This window comes from Ambystoma mexicanum, chromosome 2p (genome assembly GCF_040938575.1).
Source record: "Ambystoma mexicanum isolate Mex_15411 chromosome 2p, UKY_AmexF1_1, whole genome shotgun sequence".
In the NCBI taxonomy this organism is placed as follows: domain Eukaryota; kingdom Metazoa; phylum Chordata; class Amphibia; order Caudata; family Ambystomatidae; genus Ambystoma; species Ambystoma mexicanum.
Window position 1 is genome coordinate 159,835,256 of NC_090923.1, and position 20,866 is coordinate 159,856,121.

General features: G+C 44.7%; 1 protein-coding gene across 1 annotated transcript in view; it reads left to right on the forward strand.

Annotated features, from left to right (window-relative positions):
• C2PH3orf20 (chromosome 2p C3orf20 homolog) overlaps positions 1-20,866 on the forward strand; it is a 746,030-nt gene that overhangs the window by 105,395 nt on the left and 619,769 nt on the right. The window contains exon 4 of the mRNA XM_069643014.1: positions 9,756-9,812. Within this exon, the coding sequence (XP_069499115.1) occupies positions 9,756-9,812 (57 nt within the window). The remainder of the gene's footprint in view (positions 1-9,755; positions 9,813-20,866) is intronic.

The following is a 20,866-nucleotide window of genomic DNA, read 5'->3' on the forward strand; positions in this document are numbered from 1 at the left end:
GACGACTGTGCGTTTAAGTATTGTTCCCCTTTTCCCCTTTAAGGTGGGCTCTGAAAAGAGCATTTTTTGTGTGTTTTTGGGCAGATGCCTTACAGACACTTCTTATTTTGTTTTTTTTAAAATATTTTTTGTTCTTACTTTACTCCACCAACCATTACAGAACCTTCTCTAAAGCAAGCCTTGCATTCCAAAAGAACATGGCATTTCCCAAAGAAGATAATGCAACACCATCTGCTTCAAAATAATCCACATTACTGGGAACAATGTTATTGTGGCTGCAGAAAAACATACCAGCTCGTAACATGAAAGCATGCATTACGCGATTGATGTTACACCTCCCAATACTTTGATCCGGACAGAAAACAGAATTGTTGTCCCATTTTCCTCTAGGGATTAAACCAGAAAAAATTACTTTTGCAGTTGAAAAGATGTTCATGACTGCTTGAACCAACTGTTCCAAATCTTCCTACAAATTACGTTAACTCACGTAGCCCAAATGGCAAGCACCGTAGTGCAAAAGTACGACATGAGGAGTAGTCATCCTACGCATGTCTCTGCAAACTTGCAGAATTGCCGCAACATTGCGATCACTCTCAGCGCTCCACACCACCTCCACTCCTCTCACATCGAAATTGTGTGCCCGCGCTCCCGATTGCTGTGGTGACAGCTCCCTCTGAGGGTCTCCCGATTTTTCGGAATCGTACTTATAATATGAAAGTAGAGACATTTTTCCCATCTACTGTAATGACCTATCGCTTACAAACCTCTCTCCTATAGATAATACAGCTTTAGAAAAACAAGGCATTTTCATAACCTAAAAATTGTACTCATGTCTGAAGCATGTGCAACTAACATATTACAAATAACATACAAAGGCAGCAGATAGTGAAGTGAAATGCACACATGCTGTTGAACTATGAAAGGAGAATACTCCGACGAAAGATGCAAAATTAACATGTACAGTAACATCACTGCTTTAAACACACAAAGTTACTAACTTCTTTTTTTTACAATCGCAGTGAAGACTACTCTCCTGAAAATTAACAGCATCTACACTGCAAACGACATATCTGAAGAAACCTGGTCATTTCGCAAAAGAAAGTAAGTACAGTACTACCTTTATGTTCTAACTATTCCTCAAAGAGACTGTGTGGTTTATCTATTTAATTTGCGCACCAAAGCAAACATTGATTTCTGAACCATTCTACCCACAAATCCCCATTTATTAAACAAAGAATAACAGGCAGAATGGCTCCTAAATCCCTCACAAATCCCTGTGTGTTTGGAACTCAAATAACATACAGAATCCTTAGAATGTTAGTACTAGAAAACAAATTGCTGTTTCAATTTTATGCCATTACGTTTACTATTAATGCTTCTCCGCACCACTAGCCCACTTTGTACTCTCATCTGAAGCACATTGTAGTAGTATACAAACAGAAAAATAGCCTTCCCAAATCATTGTAAGAGGCCAATGCACATTCACACACCACCACAAAGAGCTTCCCCATCAAACTCTGGCACGCATGCACACAGCACACATACATTGTACAACAGACCAAACCATGTCTTCTTTTTTTCAACAGACCACAAAGAATGCCTTCCAAAAAGCAAGTCCATAGAAAGGAACGCAGAAGTAGAGCAAATAAAAATAAAAGTGTCCAACCTAAGCATCCATCTGTAGTAGAGTTTGTAGAGAACGTTGGAACAAACAGGCTAATACAGTCATTTAGCGAAACAAAGAAAGCTTCAACTACCGAAACTTTACCTCCTCCATCAAAATGTGGCACAAAACACAAAAATCTTCACAAAAAATTGGCTACCAGTACTGCTAACACTGCTTCTATTAATCCTGTTATAGTAACAAGAACCCATAGTAAAAAAAAGTATTTTAGCAAAAATGTTTCGCCACAGAGTCCTTCATAATCTAATAAGAAGGGGACCGAAATCATCCTCAACCCTTAAAACCTACCATAGAAAATTAATCCTACAAGCTGTCGTAGACAGTGCAATCCTTCTCAAAAGGAAGTTGTTTATATTAGTGTTAAATAGGATGAAACCACTAACAAAACTAGGTACCAAGCTACAAAAGAAACTTATCAATAAACGGAATTTGAACAAACATAACTTTTTACATATTTGTGGAGGTGAATGGAGTCACACGACAACCACAGAACCATATTTTAATGACGAAACATACAAACAAAATCAAACAAACACAATTGTCATCCATAGCAGTGGACTAGGGTATGAAAAAATCAATTATACCATCATGGAACAAGAAACCCTGCTTAGAAAAGTATCCTTGAAAACTCAGAATTACCTTTCGATTTGACAGAACCAGACCGTCCAATATACAAATGGCCGTGCACATCAATGTGTACCACTCCTAACACATCTTTCAAATCTTTACATTAGTTCCTCAATCAGTATGTAAAAGGTAAAGACAAAATTAAAATGAAAGTGCTGCAAAATATAGATATCTGTCCAGTGCGCAAATACACAGGACTACAAGGACATTCATTAGTCTGCATTTCTGTACCTATAAGCAAAAGCACCTTCCATGATATCAAAAGGATATCAATACATCATTCAAATGTAAGAAATGTAGTGTATAAAATATAGTACGCTAAAAGTCCAGCTTCAGAATTAGTCAATTTTAAGTAACACTCTTCTGCATGGTACATCCAAATACCTACAAGACGAAATTAACCGTATCCAGACAAAATATTTTGGAACTTACAAAATGCAATAGTTTTAGAACAGAGTAGCAACAATTCTGCACATAGCAACCTTCTATTATACACATAACAAAAAGAAATACTAAAATTTAAAAGTGCATCGGCTGAAGTACCAAACCATGTGTGTGTGTGTTGCCGCAGAACATTTTACAAAAGGAACGCAAAAAATATAGACATAGCATACAAAATAGAAGACAATGAAGATGAACTGTTCCTCCCCTTGGAGAAGTGCAATACTTCTTTTGGAGAAAAGAATATCAAGCGAGAGGAGCACTGCATATTCATATACTTTTAGGGATCAAAGATGCTCCTAAATTTGGTCACCGTTGTCACTGTTTTGCAGTTCATCCAGAAATATGTCACTTGTGAAATCCCTTCAACAACGGACACATAGTGATCTGCATGGGCAGATTTTACAATTTCAAAGACACAAATGTGGCAAATATTGTCGTCGCAAATACAAAAACAAAGGTAAATACTACACCAAGTGCCACTTTTGTTTCCCTAGACCAGTTACAGAAACAGGTGAAGTGAACAACTTCATGTCTTCAGTTCGACATAGTGTTAAAGGTAAATCACCTAAGAACACGCATTCCATAAAAAGAACAGAAGAATCAAAATATATCAATGATTACAATGCAATCATTGCCCTCTTATGGAATGCAGACATAGATGTGCAGTACATTGCAGACAATTCTACTGCTGTTGCACGATATGTTACAGCCTACTTAACAAAAGCAGAAAAAACAGAGCTTCAAGACCTCTGGGATGACCTAGCATCAGACAAAACACTATCGCAGAAATTGTACAGCCTAGGCAGAAAAATTCTCTCTCATAGAGAATGTGGCATCTATGAAGCAGCAGATTGTTTAACCAGTACCGCTTTGTATGGAAAATCAGATAACATAGTATAGCTAAGTCTTGGTCCTGCTAAATCTAGAAAAAGAGTGCTGATATCATATGCGGACATAGACACAATTGCCAGAAAGGATCCCAACAGCCAAGACATTTTAAAAAACAATTTACTGGACACATACTATCCAAACAGGAGTAGCACTTTGGAAAGCATGTGTCTATACCACATAGCTCAAAACTTTGCATACAAAAATAATATAAAACCCGATGAAAGCAAAAGTAGATATAGCGTGACCTATTGTGAAGGCAGCTTAGTGAAACTTACCAAATGAAGCTTAATTAATCATGTTAAATTTTCATTAAAAACTCCTCAACAAAAATAACTATATTGCATGTCTCTGCTACAACTTTTTAAACCATGGAGAAAAGAGGAAGATATACTAGATAACTATGACTGCTATGAAGATGCTTTCAAAGCAAATGAAAGCGCTATCACCGATGTGAACTTTACGCTGTACAAAACAATGTTACACAATTAGCAGCAACACGAAGAAGACCTTCAGGCACAACTAGATAAGGACTCTTCGGACAGTAGTCAACCTTCTGTAACAGGAAGCCAAGACCGAGTAGGACAGCCACTAATAGCAAATGAGACAGAATTAGCTATGACAGAAGTGGAAAACACCATGTGTCACTATCAAGAAGATATAGAAGACTTAACTGTACAGCAAGCAAAACTTAACAAAGATCAGCGCACCATTTTTGAAGACGTAACAAAACAAATTGTACATGGTGTACAACACGAAAATAAAGAATGTACCTGCCAAAATTACAAACCTATACTGTTGTACGTCAGTGGTGAAGCTGGGTCCGAAAAAACATTCTTAATCAAAATCATCAGCAAGTTCCTTCAACAATTGACAAACAACAAACTGTCAGCTGTTGTAACTGCCCCCACCGGTTTAGCTGCCTACAACATAGGCGGTGTCCCTTTACACTGATTACTACTTCTTCCAGTTGAGCACCAAAACAAATTAGACTATTACAAACTTTCTGCAGAAGCTGCAATGGAACTATGCAGAGTATTAAAACAAATGAAAATGCTACTAATAGATGAAGTGAGCATGGTCTCCAACCTAATGCTGGCTTTGATTCACCTCAGATTGCAAGAAGTACTTAAAACAAACTACGAAGAACTCTTTGCAGGCAAACACATTATCATTTTCGGAGATCTTCTACAATTGACACCAGTGAAAGGTGAATCTATTTTTAAAATCTTAGGCCACAAACTCTGCCTTAAAATTGTTGGCAGCATAGGAAATGTCACCCTTTGGCAACATTTCCAATACAGAGAATTAACAGAAAACATGCAGAAATCTGTAGATCTCACTTATGCCAACATCTTAAAAAGTATTAGAGTTGGTGTACTGTCGCAAGAAGCACAGGCAATATTGAAAAACCGGCACATTCATGCACTTTATGGTGATAATGCATGTGCTACTGATGTTATGGAACAATTCGTGCACAGAAATGTCAATTGTATGGCCTTAATGCCAACTCTTGCAAGCTGTTTCAAATTCAATGAAACAATGTTAAATAAAGAAATGCAACCAATAATGGAAATTAGTGCCACAGACAAACTAGACGTACATGGTATGTGTTAGGGAGAATTCTCATTTTATAGCTAATTTCCCTTAACTAGAGAGTCCCCCAGCAGCTTTGCTGTCCAGTCCAACCCATCTTACTATGGAGGTACTGGGAAGAGTTAATAGTTTTTCCTTTGGGTTTATTTTCGAGGGGGTACCTTAAAGTCCCGCTCTCTCAAGTTTCTGGCAGGTGGCAGTGGTTACTACCAAAAATATTCAACCGTGAATATTTTCTTATGGGATTTTCCCATTGTTCGAGGCTAACACTTTTACTGACAGCCTCTAACATACCACCGGTTTATTTTATTATTAACTTTACTCTGGTAGGTTTTATTTGCCAGAACTTTAATATAACTTCTTTCTCGTGTCTTACTCTAAACTCTTAACCCAGGTTGGGGATCCTTTGTTTGCTCTTTTGGCAGGCTTCTGCCAAGAAGCCCTCCTTTCGGTGCCTCTGAGTCTGGGGTGGGTCTGTTGTTTGAGAGGGGGAGTATAACTCCTAGACAGAGTTGCCGCAGCAACTCAGGTCGCACTCTAACCTGATAGGCTGGAGGGTCTCCCGCCAAGTAGACCACTCCACTGTGTGAGTGACAGCCAGGCTGTATGAATGGGTCTCTTTCTGCATCTCTTTCTGCATAAAAGCAGGGTCCTGAGGACTGGAAGAGCAAGACATCGCCACTGGAACTACGGAACCGAAGGGGATAGAAGCCGCAAACATCTTCAGCATCTACATCACCGGTGAAGCCTTGCCGGATCGTCTCACCACTTTTCTTCCACATGACGAGAGGAGATCTTCATCAAAAGAGCCTTCTTCCCCTGAGCTGGTGGGAACAACCAGTTCACCCATCGCTACCCCGGACCTGCCTTGGTCAAATCAACAGTGCCCAGCACTTGGAGACCGGATAGCCAGGCAGCTATCGGCCCGGTCCACGATTAAAAGGAGCGTACCTTTTAAACTTTGTTTGGCAGCACCGCAGCTGGTTTCATCCCTGGGTAGTACAGTGACTCGAACCTTCCTCCACAACGAGAGCCTCTCTTCCTCTGCTGGACCCCTCGAACTGCAGGAACTACCAGGAACAACCGCCACCGCAGGAGCCACTTCTTCACGTTTAAGGTACATTGTTCTGCCAGGCCTCCCTTTCCCCATGGTAGCCCTAAAGGTGTTTAAAATCCTTTATCTACTTATTGGGTTGGCCGCCCTCTCTCTTAACATTGTCTTTCACCTCGCATCTACCTTTTCAATATTCGTTTAACAAAGACTTGACTGCAGCTACAAGAACATTTTTGCTCCTAAGCTCTTGGTCCTGTACCACTGACTCTGGCTCAGGCCTATTGACTCTGGCTGATTTGTTAGAGCTGCTCTCACTAGATTGATTTTCAATAAGAAATGTGTTGATGCACCTGAATCTTCTAAACCCCTCTTCCTTCCTACTGTTTTAACTTGTGGAGTGCCATTTTGCTCAGTTTCCATTCATTTATTTTTCTGCTAAAGTGTCACTGTGCATTTCTTGTTCACAAAACTTCAGGGAAGTGTTGCTAGGGGGTTTCTGAAGATATTTTGGTTTAACTTGTGCTTTCCCTCCCTTTCGTTAAATTGATAGAGTGCCATTTCTAGTTGGTTTTCACTGTGCCGTTTTGCTCAGTTTTTCTACCGCAAACTTGTCTACAATTGAATAGGGAGTTGTATATACTTTTTGTATATACCTTGACTGAACTTAACTTACTTTATTAACTGTGATTTATGTGTTGAATTAGATGTGTATAAAATAAATATATTCTCTTTTTGATACAAAGCTTTGGTCAGTGTTTCCTTGTCCCATAGTACTGTGATACCTATTGTGTAAACCCTGAATACTGCTCATCTCCATCTTGAGATAGGTCTGACTGCTTAGCCACAGCTACCAACTAAATCTTTGTGGTACAGACTGATACCAAAGGGCTTTTATTGCTCTCACCTGTAGTCCTAATCCTGGGTAGTGGTCCCTGAGGGAACTGCACAGGATTCTGCCTAACAGTATGACACTACCCATGTGTGAGCAAGCCACAACAAGACTAAATAGCTTAGAAAATTCATTCTCCAACACAGCTGGGTTGGAAAAAATATTGAAATTATCCTTAAATTGTAGAGTAATGCTTAAACGTAACCTTGACGTGGAGCAAGGGCTAGTTAATGGGGCACTGGGTAAAGTTGTTGGCTTTCAATCATACCCACGTGACAACAACATTCAGTTTGTTAATATTCGCTTTGTCAAACTTTCAGAAGTGAAAAAGATAGGGAGCTCAACTACTCGATACCTTCTCTTCAAAGACATATATGTACGTAGAGAACAATTTTCTGTAACTCTTGCATATGCAGTCACCATTCATAAATACCAAGGTCTTACCCTAGACAAAGCATTGATAGATATAGGAAACACAGTCTTTAAAGAAGCCATGAGCTACGTAGGACTATCACGCTTATGTACACTTCTAATGAACTTTGATGCAAGTAAAGTGAACGCTGATATTCCTTGCATTTTAGAATACAATAGACTGCGTGCACTGTACACCCCACATCTGAAACAATATCCTGTTCCAGAAAAAGTAAAACGTGGTAAAAGAAAGCTAATTCAAACAGAAATGCAACAGAATCTGACAGCAAATCCTTCAAAGAAAACAAAAGAAGCTAAAGCTTCATCAATTACCACAAGCAAAGAAGAACCTATTAGGGAAAGTAAACCAGGTACTTCTTCAAAGAAGGAACAGAAACGCAGGAAAATGCACTCAGATACAGAACTAGCTGGTCCATTCAAATTTTCAAATAAAACTGGTGTAAGTTGCTATGCAAATGTAGCAATGAATATTCTATTTCAATTGCCACCAATTGTTAACAATATTTACTTACACAGTACAGACCAATTGTGTTTGCAAATGTTAGTCCTTCATAGAAACGCAATAAACAATCCTGACAACATGTACCGTGTTCACGGAATAAGACAAGAATTGGACTACTGTGCTGGAATGGTGAGATTCACTATAAACTCACAAGAAGATCCACAAGAATTTCTAATGTACTTACTACAAGTACTGGAAAAGAAAGCATACCTATAAATTAAATCTTCCAGAGTCAGTGGCAGACGTGAAGTCTGCTACGAGTAACAACAGCGTGTGATACGCGATCCAAACAATCTGACGCAGAATACGTCTCGCTGCAGCCAATCGGCAGAGACGTCGTGTGTCCGCGGTCATGACGCCAGCCCCTTAGCCAATCGGTATCTTGTCCGTGGAGCAAACAGGGAAGTGTGACCGCAGAGCGGACATAGATATCACTAATTTTTTGAGACCTACTTTTTGGTCATTTTAAAGAAAAGTACTGCACGGAAGGTCACCAAATTTACAAAAGCACGCTTTCGGGACCAATCCCCTGCCGCAAATTTGGTGAAAATCCATCCAGCGGTTTGGCCTGCAGCCGTGCGCAAAGTTTTTCCCCCATTCAGTCTATGGGAAAAACAGAAGTTTTGGGACCCCCCCTATAACTTTGCCCCCCCTGGACCAAACCTCACCAAAATTCAGAGTGGCCCATATACTTTTTTTGCAAAGTTTGGTGAGGATTCGTCCAGGGGGGAGCGAAGTTATAAGCCGCCAAAAAGTGCTCTTCCTATGGAAACAGCAACTTAACCATAACTACACGTCCACTAACGTGGCTGTGTAATATATATAATGGCCCAATATGGTTTAAAGATGTTCTATGCTCCCAGTGATCTCTGAGAGACAATTGTTTTGCCTTTTGCTGAATTGCATTCTGGTATTTGTAGTCTCCCAGTCAAGATGGGGGAATAATGCCACAATTGTACACTTTTTGCCAAACATAGTTCCATAAGGATTTATATATTTGAGTTACTCCATGGTATGTGTACAATATATCTTTATAAAGCAGAGTATTGTTGAAAGCCACACGTGTGAGTGAGGCTGGGAAAGGCCATGGCCAGTGGTGCGGAAACATCTATGAAATAACAAAACCCCTAAAATTCATTGACAAAACATAGCTAATGATCAGCTAAGGTAAAAAAACGTATTGCAACAAAACCCCTGAAGTTCAGCTCATTAGATAATTCATGACCGGCTTAACTCAGTGTGTCCCCTTTGCAAAGCCCAAGAGGACATATTTATTAGAATTGAAGGGATTAACAATGCCATAGAAAATGACATTATGGGGGATATAGTATTATAGTGGAGATTAACGGGAATTTAAGCCGTTCCTGAGTTCCCCAATGTCTTGCATTTCAGGGGTTTTGTTGCGATGGGTTTCTTACCTTAACTGATCATTAACTAAAGTGTTTTCATTGCATATAGATGTGTTTGTATGGTAGCGTTTGTGTCAAGCAAGCAAATTCTGATAGACTATAACCTGAATCTAAAAGACTCCCAGCAATTTCGAACCCTAATTTGGGCAGTTTTGAACACATGTTTATTTTCCTCGACCTCCGGCCTGTGTTAATGATGCACATGCTAACATCATCTGATTATTTTGCAGGAAAGAAATCGAAAGGAGAATCAGACACCAAACAACAAGCAAAGAACCTGAAGCAATGTGAGTAGAGGCTGGTTGTGCCATTTCATGAAGCGATTCGTGGTGGTGTTCCCTGTGCCTTGAATTGACCTGAGTGTACCATTGACTCGCTGGTGCCTGCCTGCCAATACAAACCTCTGTCACCTTTGTGAGCCCAGAAATATGTGGTTCAATTGTGCACCTTGGATGTAGACATGTGGGTAGCAAATCCTGCTTTGATACCCAAAATATTTCTTTGTATGCAAATCACTCTCAGTACTGTGCAAATGTATGCAAGATAAATATGTGCCCTTTAGAATTGTGCAAATCAAATGCTATTTTTCTACCAATCCCTCATCACACCCTAATTCCTGTCATCCAGGGCGATTTTGACCACACGCATGTCCTAACACTTAACTTTTTCAGAGTTCCTGCCTCTTAGAATGTATTTGCACACAATATGATATACATGCAGCAACAACAAAATATAACACGCAGTGATATTTTTCATGGTTTAGTGGTAACATAGATTTACATAGTAAAGAAAATCCAAGCATAGTCATCCTACCACCCAAAGTCAGACAGAAAATGCAACAGTTTAGTATAGGAAATTAGCAGGACACAGGTTAATTTCACGTTATTTTGAGTCAACATTTGGGAGATTCATTAAATAAGCATTTGAAATTGTGATAAAGCTGTCAAATACTAATGCAATGTAATTTACACACCACTTCCATAACAATTTTCTTCCTGCTTTGAGGTCACTTCTAGAGGATTTTCTTCCGGGTCAGGGTTCACTTCCACTAACAACAATGTCCCGTTTTCCCGGCTAGCTTTGCAGTTGTTCAATGCCCTTCAACTGTCGCATGTAGTGTGGTGCGGCTCACACGACCCTCTCATAACAGACTTCACACTGACCCCAGGATCTGGAATTGCACCTGTGCTTTGATTGTTGTTGACGCTGTTTATTAGTAATCAGATTATTTACCCATAATCCTCATTACTTCTGGTCCTACTCTTCCTTGTTACAATACTTTACGTTTAAAGTACCAGCCTTCATGACAGGAATCTTTCTTTCCAAATAATATTTTGCACTCCTACCCTCTGGCAGCATAACATTTACTCCCCCACCCCTCCAACTTCATTGTACTTTTTCCCACATCGGATCATGGACCCTAGCATCCCTCTGTGGGATTGGGAGGCAGGTCATAAGTACTGTCACTGGGAAGATTAAGGCTTAGAGTAATGATTATTACCAGTTAGTTATCTGATCATTACCTCTGGGTCCCTCCTTCTTGTCCCAGTACTTTTGAAGAAAACCAAATTCAGCGATAATAGGTCCTATGAAACACCACATAAGGCACAATGTATGCTGCTGCACAGCACACCACCATTGTATTAACAGACTATTGACACCCACTTCCCTCAGTGCATGCCTGAGATCAGTACACCAATACCAAACAAACCGGTCATATTCAGCCTACACTATCTGAAAAACCTGTTTCGGTGAGCCCATATAGCCGGTCTGCACATTTCCTGCAGAGAGACCAGGGGCCAGATTACAGAAAACGTACACCAGTTCAAACATAAAATTGCACAGTTTTAGCACTGGGGCAAAGTTTGACCTATTTCTAAAAACACTTGGGGCCTAATTCACAGTAGTTTTTTTATAAAGGCAAAACACCATTGGAAACCAGACTGAAAATGGGTTGGATGCTGTGCGGTGACCCCAGATAATTTACTTGACTGAAAATGTTATATAAATAAGACATTGGGCCTCATTACGACACTGGCGGAAATCGAAAAAGGATGGCGGAAATGCAATACCATCATCGAATAGCGCTCGGTGCGACTATGACCCGTCACCGCAAAGTACGATGCCATTAGCGACACCGTAGTGAACGCCAACGCTAACTGCACCAAGTACGCGCGCGCGCGCCATGCCAAACCGTAAATACCACCATGGCGCAAGGGTACGCGAATTCCGACCCTAGCGGACATGTACCTAACGCCATCAAGCACGGCGGAAAGTACCATTCCGCCATGGTGAGAAGTACGGCATCGCGAATCAACCTTAAACGGCCCCACTGAGTGCCTGTACACCGCTCCCTGGCCACATAGTACAACTCCCCGTAGGTGCAATGAAGTCACAATGCAACCAGTGAAATGTACAAGTCACCCATGCATGCCAACGAACAAAAGAATCTCAAGAGGGGCCAATGGGAGCTGCAGGGCACAGATGGCACGAATACAGAAGCCATTCCAATGGACATGACCACAGTCCCCCACCAAGAAACGCACGCAAACACAGGCACCTGTGACCAGCAATATTCCGAAAATCACATCATTCCACCAGTCCACCTGGCTGACCGGCATCTGTTACACAAAACCTAATCCCCCGCCCCTGAGCATGACATCATTCAAACAGTCATATTGGCAGCCCTCATCCCTGACCTCACTGGGCTTCGTAGGCAAACGCGCCCAGCACAGTACCACGCAACTATACTCCGAAGCTGGAACCCAATGCAGATCTCCTCACAATACATCGCTCCCCAAATAGGAATATGCCACATCACTTGCAAAGAAGAACGCTACACGGCCCATATCAGAATAGAAATTTAATGCACAACAAATACACCAAGCCCATACAGCCATTAGGCCATGAACTCCAAAACACATTTCACCATTGTGGGCTGCATCCGCAAGAAATGACCAGCTACTTCTTGTGTGACGCCCTGTTCCTTCATGGTACACAGGGCCACATTCTCGTACGAAAAGGCAACATGGAAGCGCACAGAACCGCAGGGCCGTCCCAATGGGGAGGCACTAGTCCAGCTGAAAGGCCGAAATGTTGCTCCGAGCCACTAGTACTGCGTAAGGGCATGTGGCCCATTGGTGATCGTCCCATAAGATCGTAATGCTGCTCCACTGATTAACACGAAGCAGCAGGTGTCGGGAGTAAAAGCCATCTGCAGGAGTGGCATACAGATGGCAGTGGCAAAAGGGGAGGAGATACCTGTCAACCAAAAGAAAAGAAAAAGAACAGAATGGCCATCAGAACTACATTCGAACAACTCACTTCAATGATCACACTAAATCCACAGCCATATGCATGCTAGCCCACTCCAAAGGATCATCACCACCCCAAAACCACTTGCGACTCATAACTATCTATATCGAGGTGTAAACACCATCACAAACGAGTGTACCTGTGCATGCGTCTGTGAAAACAGAATCCATCAGATGGGATTGGTAACATGCATGGACACAAGTGTCTGAGGGCGCGTCGAGACAGGGAGGGCTCAACAAGGCCAGATAGACGATGGTCCCACTATGGCAGCCCTGCATCACATAGCGCAGGGGAGGCGGACAGATTCCAAGAAGCCCTGTACATGGCAAACACTGTATCAAATCATCTGTCCATGCATCCATTCATCATTCCCTCATCCCGTAATGATAACGCCTGTTTCCATACTCACATAACATGTGAGAATTCCATTGAGTCTGTGCGTTATGCAGCCTGCAAAATCCACTGTGCCCCAGCCCGTAATTCCAGTGTTGTGAAGTAACATGTATTTGGGAACGTCCGGCCTCACCGTCCACTTCGCTATTGAGCATCCCAAACTATTCATATCAATCATTGCATCCTCGCCATGGCCCCTGTCCCAAGGACATTGAACAATAGAACGTTATATTTGCAGTCAGACCTGTGGGCATCTCCTCGCCGCTAGCTGATAACCGAAAGCGCCGCCCTTCGAATTCCTCATTTGCAACATCACGTCGAAAAGGCATCTGTGGCCGCTTGAAATCACAAATTAATCCATCTAGTGCGGCTGTGTGTGAAAATGGCAACTGCCTTCACTCACAAATGGGACGCCCCGCCCGTCGTTGCAACTCGGTACAGTGATGCATGAGGGTCCACCGTTACTCGAGTACTACGTTCCACTGACCCTTCACAAGTCTGTTCGCGACTGCAAAGATTGTATGTGAAACAATGGGACCATAGCCGAATGAACATATCAACCAATGTTACACGGCCATCGGGTACAAATACATGATTGCAATAGCAAGATGCCATTCCTCGAATTGCAGCGTTGTGTGCGGGACGTGCTCGGCCAAAGGGGAGAGCAGCTTGCACAGGTGGAATGAATCACCACAGGTGGAGGCCATACAGCCTGAAAACACATAAATTGCACACCCAGTCTCCTCCCACAACCACACCCACTCCGAAATGCTACCGGCAGGACTCGCGATGTTGGCCCTGGGGGACCTGATAGCACTGCAAGTACTCCAACTCCAAGAAGAAGACGAACACCAACTACAACCGGCCGCACGGAGGAGACGCAGGAGGAGGAGGAGGGCAAGGCAGGGCCAGCAAGGGCCGCCAGCACAGCCACTACCACCACGCAGGCAGCCCGCAATCCCACGCCTCCGAGCACATCCGTTCAACCTCACTGATGAGCAGATCCACACCCTCTACCGTTTGGACCGGGACACCATAGCCGCCATTGTGGACATGACACAGGCTGACCTTGTCAGCATGATAGATAGCCCAACCGCCATCCCACCCCTACTGAAGGTGGTGTCTGTACTCCACTTCCTGGCCACAGGCACCTACCAGCACACAGTCGGACAGTTGCATGGCATTTCTCAGCCACTGTTCTCACGGACACTATTGCAAGTGCTCGATGCCCTCCTGCAGCACGCAGACGACTACATCTCTCTACCACGCTCGGAGCAGGAAATTACCAACACAAAAGTGGGATTCCATGCACTTGCCGGCATACCGGGTTGCCTTGGTGCCATCGACTGCACCCATGTGGAATTGGTCGTCCCACATGCCATGGAGGCCCAGTACCGCAACCGAAAACAATTTCATTCTCTGAATGTACAAATGGTGTGTGACTCCAACAGGATCATTACACATTGTTGTGCCCGATTCCCTGGATCAACCCATGATTCTATGGTCTTGAGGAACTCAACAATACCACGCTACATGGAGCGGCACGCAGGGTACAGATCCTGGCTACTCGGTGAGTCTCATTTCATGCATGATGATGTGGGGTATGTGATGCGGCAATGACCTGGCAGGAAGGGGGGGGGGGTGCGTACGTATCAATGGCATTCCACATAATTCGTTTATCGTCCACATACAGGTGATGCCGGATATCCACTGAAGAGATGGCTCCTCACACCAGTCCGGAACCCACGGGACCAGCATGAGGAGGACTACAACCATGCCCACTCACGTACCCGTGTAGTCATTGAACAGGCATTCGGCCTACTGAAGACTCGTTTCCGGTGCCTCAGCAGGTCTGGCGGGGCACTCCTGTACCGCCATGAGAAGGTTGCAAAGATGGTGATGGCATGTGTCATGCTACACAACATGTGCGTACGTAGAAATGTGCCCATGCCCCCTGACGCAGAACTGCAAGCACCTGAAGATGGTCATGATGAGGGTGGGGATGTGGCAGCACCTCAAGGAGTCCGCGAGGCACAGGAGGGCCGTGACATTCGTCAGCATCTCATTGATGCATGCTTCTAGCACTCACGCCTGGTGGCTGATACATGGACACGGGACTCGTGGCACTGTGTGTGTCTGGTACATGCACAATATGGACTGTACGCCTATGATGGCCTAGTACACAAAGATCATTGTCCACACATCTCATTGGTTGATCGTGCATTGTTTATGGCATATGTGATATCATGTTGAACACCCTATCGACCCGCCACCCAAGTGAGCCCAACACACCCCCTCCACCCTCCTACCTCCCCCTCGAAAACACGTGTCCAAAGATGCTCATTGTCAGTGGGCAGTCGCTATTGCAAGCCCCCTCTGCGGGTATCAGGGGCACCCCTGCCTGTGGAGCGCAGGTTGCTCCCAGATCTACGTTGGGGGCTGCCCTGGACGGAACTTGCAACGGATGATGTCTCTGCCTGCTCACGTCCATGCATGTCCCTAAGGGTTTGTGAGAGCTCAGTGAGCACACGGCGCACTGCGGCAAGTTCGGCACATAGGTCTTTGGACGTCGCATGCAGTTCCCCCCTCAGGCTCTCGGTGCTTCTCTCCATTTGGACTCTCAGGCTCTCGGTGCTACTCTCCATTTGGACTCTCAGGCTCTCGGTGCTACTCTCCATTTGTACTCTCAGGCACTCGGTGCTACTCTCCATTTGTGCCCTTAGTGTCTCTGTACTTCTCTCCATTTCTGCCCTAAGTGTCTCAGTTGATGTTTCTATGTCTGCCTTAGTGCCCCCACATTCATCGGCATGGTCCTTGAGGAGCGTGGCCAGTTGCTGCTGTTGCACGATTAACTGGTCGAGGGACTGTTGCCTCTGCTGGGCCATGGCCATTTGCGGTGGTGTCACAGAGTGGCTGTTCGCCTCATGTTGCCCTGCCACAGGGCTTGTGGGGGATGGCCAGTCGTCGTCTTGTGGGTGCCCCTGCGTGGTATCCTCATGGTGTACGGGATGGAACAGACAGGGGGATTGGGACAGGTCATGGATGGATCTGACTTCGACATCCCCGTCTTCTGTGTCGGAGCATGCTGCCATTAATGGGGTGTCACCTATGGTGCTGCTGCCACCAGAGGCAGTGCCTTCTGTGGCATCCATTGGGGGGACCTGTGGTGCTGCTGTTGTGGGCATGCTGGCTGCTGGGGTGCCTGTTGATGTTCCCTCCTCTGTGCTGCCACCTGATTTGTGCTGCTGCCGTGTCTTGATGCGTGCAGCTGAGGTGGAGGGTCTTTGGCCGTTGGTCTTGGCCCTCTTTGCAGGTGTGCTGGTAGGGGTGTCCTGAAGCTCGTCGTTTGGATCGGACCCTGTGGTGGAGTAAAGGAGGGCGAGCGTTATTAATGGGTCTGTGGGAATTGGAATGGCAATGTATCACATGCATTGGGGTGGTACCTGAGGGTGATTTGGGTCGGGGCCTTGGAGGTGCTTTCATTTGTGTGTGGAGTGAGGGTGCAGTTGTTTGGCAGCCTGCAGTTAGGGTGTGCCTGCTGCACGTGTAGTGGGTGTTTTTGGGGTTTTTAATTATTTATGTATTTATTGTGAGTTTTAAAGTGCGCTATCAGGCCAATGTGTGTGGACGTTCTCCTGGCCATGTGTTGCTGTTGCGCTATGTGGACACATGTGATTCACATGATTGGACATTGTGGATTTGGCATGGTTTTATTTGGGCCACCTACCGGATTCTCCGGATGTCTGCACTCCTTTCTCCATCCCTCCGACTCCCTCTATGCTCTCCATTCCAATGGTGGAGGCACAGATTTCTTCCCAGGGGGTCAACTTGATGGGTGATTCCGATCCTCCCCCGGTGGCTGTGGCAATGTTGCGGTTGGCAGAAAGTATGCTACGGACGCGTATCCGCAGGTCGTCCCATCGCTTTCTGCATTGCTGTGGGTTGCGGGGTGCGGTCCCCACCGCACTTACCCGCTGTGCCACCAGGGCCCATATGGCCTTCTTGTTCGCAAGTGCCGTCCTGGTCATTTGCGTGGAGAAGACGGCGGCGGCGGCATTCTCCTGGAGGGTCTCGGTAAGCACGGTGAGTTCCTCACGGGAGAAGTGGACCTGCCGCTTGCGGTCGCACGCTTTCTTCGCTACTTTTCCCATTTTTCTTGGTTTCGCTAGGGTGGATGACGGGTTGGGATGTGTCTCAGGGTAGTGTTTTTAGTGGTTGTGTGGATTTTGTGGTTTTATAGGTGTACGGCGTGTTGTTTCCCGTTCCGGGCCCATGTTTTTACTTCCGTTTCCGTATATTTACGGTCACCGTACTTTCCGGTTGGCGCTCACTGCGGTGTCCGCTAAGATGGGTGGCGGTATTGCACCTAGGGCGCCGTACGGCGGCGGTGTGGGCCGTTTTGGGGTCATTTCCGCCATCGCGGACTTTGCACTTCCGCCATGCCGTGGTGCTCGTGCCCGATGGGTCGGAATGGGCCGCACTTTGCTCCATCGTGCAATGGCGGAAACGCTATTTACGCTGTGGCGGTCCGGTCAGTCACTTTCCGCCAGGGTCGTAATGAGGGCCATTGTCCAGAACTATTATCAAGATGAGTTTCCTCAAATTTGTTTTTAATCTTGAAAAGCTGAACAACAGACATGTGTTTCGACTTGCACGGTCGTCCTCAAGGTACTTGCTTTAGGACATTCACATATGTCCTTATATATAATTGAGGTTCTGGTGGGTATCCATATAGACTTCTCCTAAATAGGAGAGGATGGCTGAATATTTCTACAATGTGTTGAAAAGCAATTCCTGATAGCTTCTCCTTAAATAAGGTCACAAGGTATAGATGGGTGCTCTCCAAAAGAGCGTGACATGACCCAGTGCCTCTGTGTCTGACTCCTGGGCTAGTTCCCTTGTGTCAGTAGATAATTAAGTCAAGTTCAGTTTTCTCACAATTTATAGGGTCCGAATACCCAGAATGTCAGGTTGAGTGGGAAGGATCCCGCGTGGCCCGTTGTAAGCTGGCGTACCTCCCTTACTGTCGCCAGTGCCAGTGATCAGCCTTAATGATCAGGAGACCAGCGCACCTACCTTTTGGTTACACCCCACCAATTACCATTGGAAACCACTCTGTGAATAAGGGCCCATTGCACCATGACAAATGCAGTTTGGCATGGTATAAGCACCAGGGCAAAAAGTGTTCTAGTGCAAAAAAGATATATTTTCGATGCTTGTTTGAATCAGAGAAAACTTTGCCTAATACCATTCCGTATTAGTACTGGGGCAAACCTTGCCCTGTTGCAAACATGCAGTGAAAATTTAGCTTTTTTACATTCGGGCAATTTTTGCCCTGGCGCTTGTAACATGCCAAACCGGACTTGTCATGGTGCAATGGTTTATTAAAATATGCAAGTGTTATTAGAAACAGAGCAAACTTTGCCCTAGTGCTAATACTGTGCAGCTATACCAGTGCATATTTTCTGTAATGTGGCCCCATATGTGAATTATGTCTGGATGTGGCTATGACCCTGTTTCGATCTCCCTTGGATCTTCTCCAGCAGCAGAACATAGGCCAATCTATTATCGATAGGTAGCTACTGACTGATGGAAACCACCTCTTGTCCGCTCCTGAGGCCCCAAAACTCATGACGAAACTTTCCACTTTCTGGGTGTACATCAGCACCGCCCTACGGACATCCAACCTATGCTTTTCCTCCTTCTCTTGGATGGGAGGCCGATAGAACAAGTGTATTTGGCCTACGGAACTTGAAAGCTACCTCGTGGAGAAAAGCAGTGTCATCATAAAACACTAACACCTCAAGCAGAATCCTCAGGAATGGCTATATACAGACAATGGCCACAGTCTCTCCAATCTACATTCTGGCGTGATAGCAATCGAAAACACATGCTTCAGAGTCAGCAATTTCAGACAAATATCTTCCAGAAGCTCAAACGGATGCCATATATAGACCGGGTACATCATTCTACAACACAGATTCCACGTACTGCACTGTCACCTCCCCTTAGCCCCCCACACTTTTCCCCTTCCCACTTCCCCTGCACTTGCGCAATCTCAATGACACCTGGCCTAGTAAGATCGTTGTCTCTGTCTTCCCTCTATTCCCCCTCCCTTGTCTCATCGCGCCTTGAAACACTTGTGTATAGGCGCGTTATAAATGCCATATCATATCATAGCATAGCACAAGAAGTTCATAAGGGGAGTTCCTGAATAATCCACAGCTCTGAAGAGAGAACAAGTGTACCTTGCCTTCAGAGCTACACTGACTAAGGTTTCCTGAATACTTTAACTGCTGACCACTGTGCCATCAGTGGAGAGAGGACAACCCCCTTATTGAACACATCCACAAAAAAATGCAGTACAGCAGTAACGTCACACGCCAAATCTTGCACCTCATTCTTTATGCACCAGGAACCAAAATGGTTCTAGTGCCCTCTATAGCATTTCAGGGTTGCGGGCCTTCTGGATTGCTGAATAGAGTGCGCCTACACAATGAGGGCTAGCCTCTGTGATCCACTCACGTCAATTTCTATACTGACCATTGCGCTAAGAACATGAATGGATCTCCCTTAGCAAAGATAGGTACTTCAGCAGGATTCACTCCGGTGCCTTTGCCAGGATCAATGGTGCCCACCAAAATCATGTCCAACCCGCCATCCCTGAGTTTGCTCAGGACTGCCAGGACCAGCAGAATCAGAGATGCATACGAGAGGCCCTCTGAACAAACCATTGAAATACTATCCCCCAGCCATGATCCCTGATCCGGAACCTGGTGCATGACCGAGATCAAGCAGGGCATTCCCTGGAGTGGCAGGGAATTCCATGGATGGAGAGCCAAACCTCAAAACAATCTTCTGGAAAATGTGTTGCTCAAGAACTATCTCTTGGGATGATTCCAACAGCTGATTAAGTCTGTCCACAGCCTCATTGTACACCTTCTTGGTGTGAACTGCTGTGACAGACTCAAGGTAATCTGTGCCACCATCACGCGTGATATTATAGGGGCCAAATTGGACTATTGTTCAAGTCTTTTGTTAGGTATTGCCTGCCAAAGGAGACCTTACTCGCCTGCAGATGATCCAAAATAATGCTGTGCATATTGTTGAGGGTTTATGAAGATCAGACCATGTGACTGCGGCCAGCAAAGCCCTACGTTGGCTCCCGCTCTGCAGTAGTATAATTTTTTGTGTGCATTGCATTACGCACAGATGCTCAGTGAGGGTGCCTTATCACGATTTGTCAGAACTCATCCTGTAGGTCGATCGAAGCTATATAGTCCACTGTCCTTACAATACTAATGTTCCTCTGCAGTGTCTCCATCTTGAATCTGCATCTTGCCACATACCAGTTAAGATGTTTTTAAGTCCAGCACATACCAAAATGTGCCCAAACCTTGGGGCACTAGAACGATAACTGAGTAGAACACTTAACCACCACTTTTTCTGGGAAAGCTTCTGATTGCCTAACAACTCCTAGATACCCTGATTAAGAGCTAACCTCTGGATACACTGATGAAGGGCCAACCTCTGTATACCCTGATGAAGAGCCAAATCATGAGATTTCCCTTTGGCCACTATTAGGGGAGTTTTCCTAAAGTCCACTTGAGATAAGACTCTATAAAACTATCCC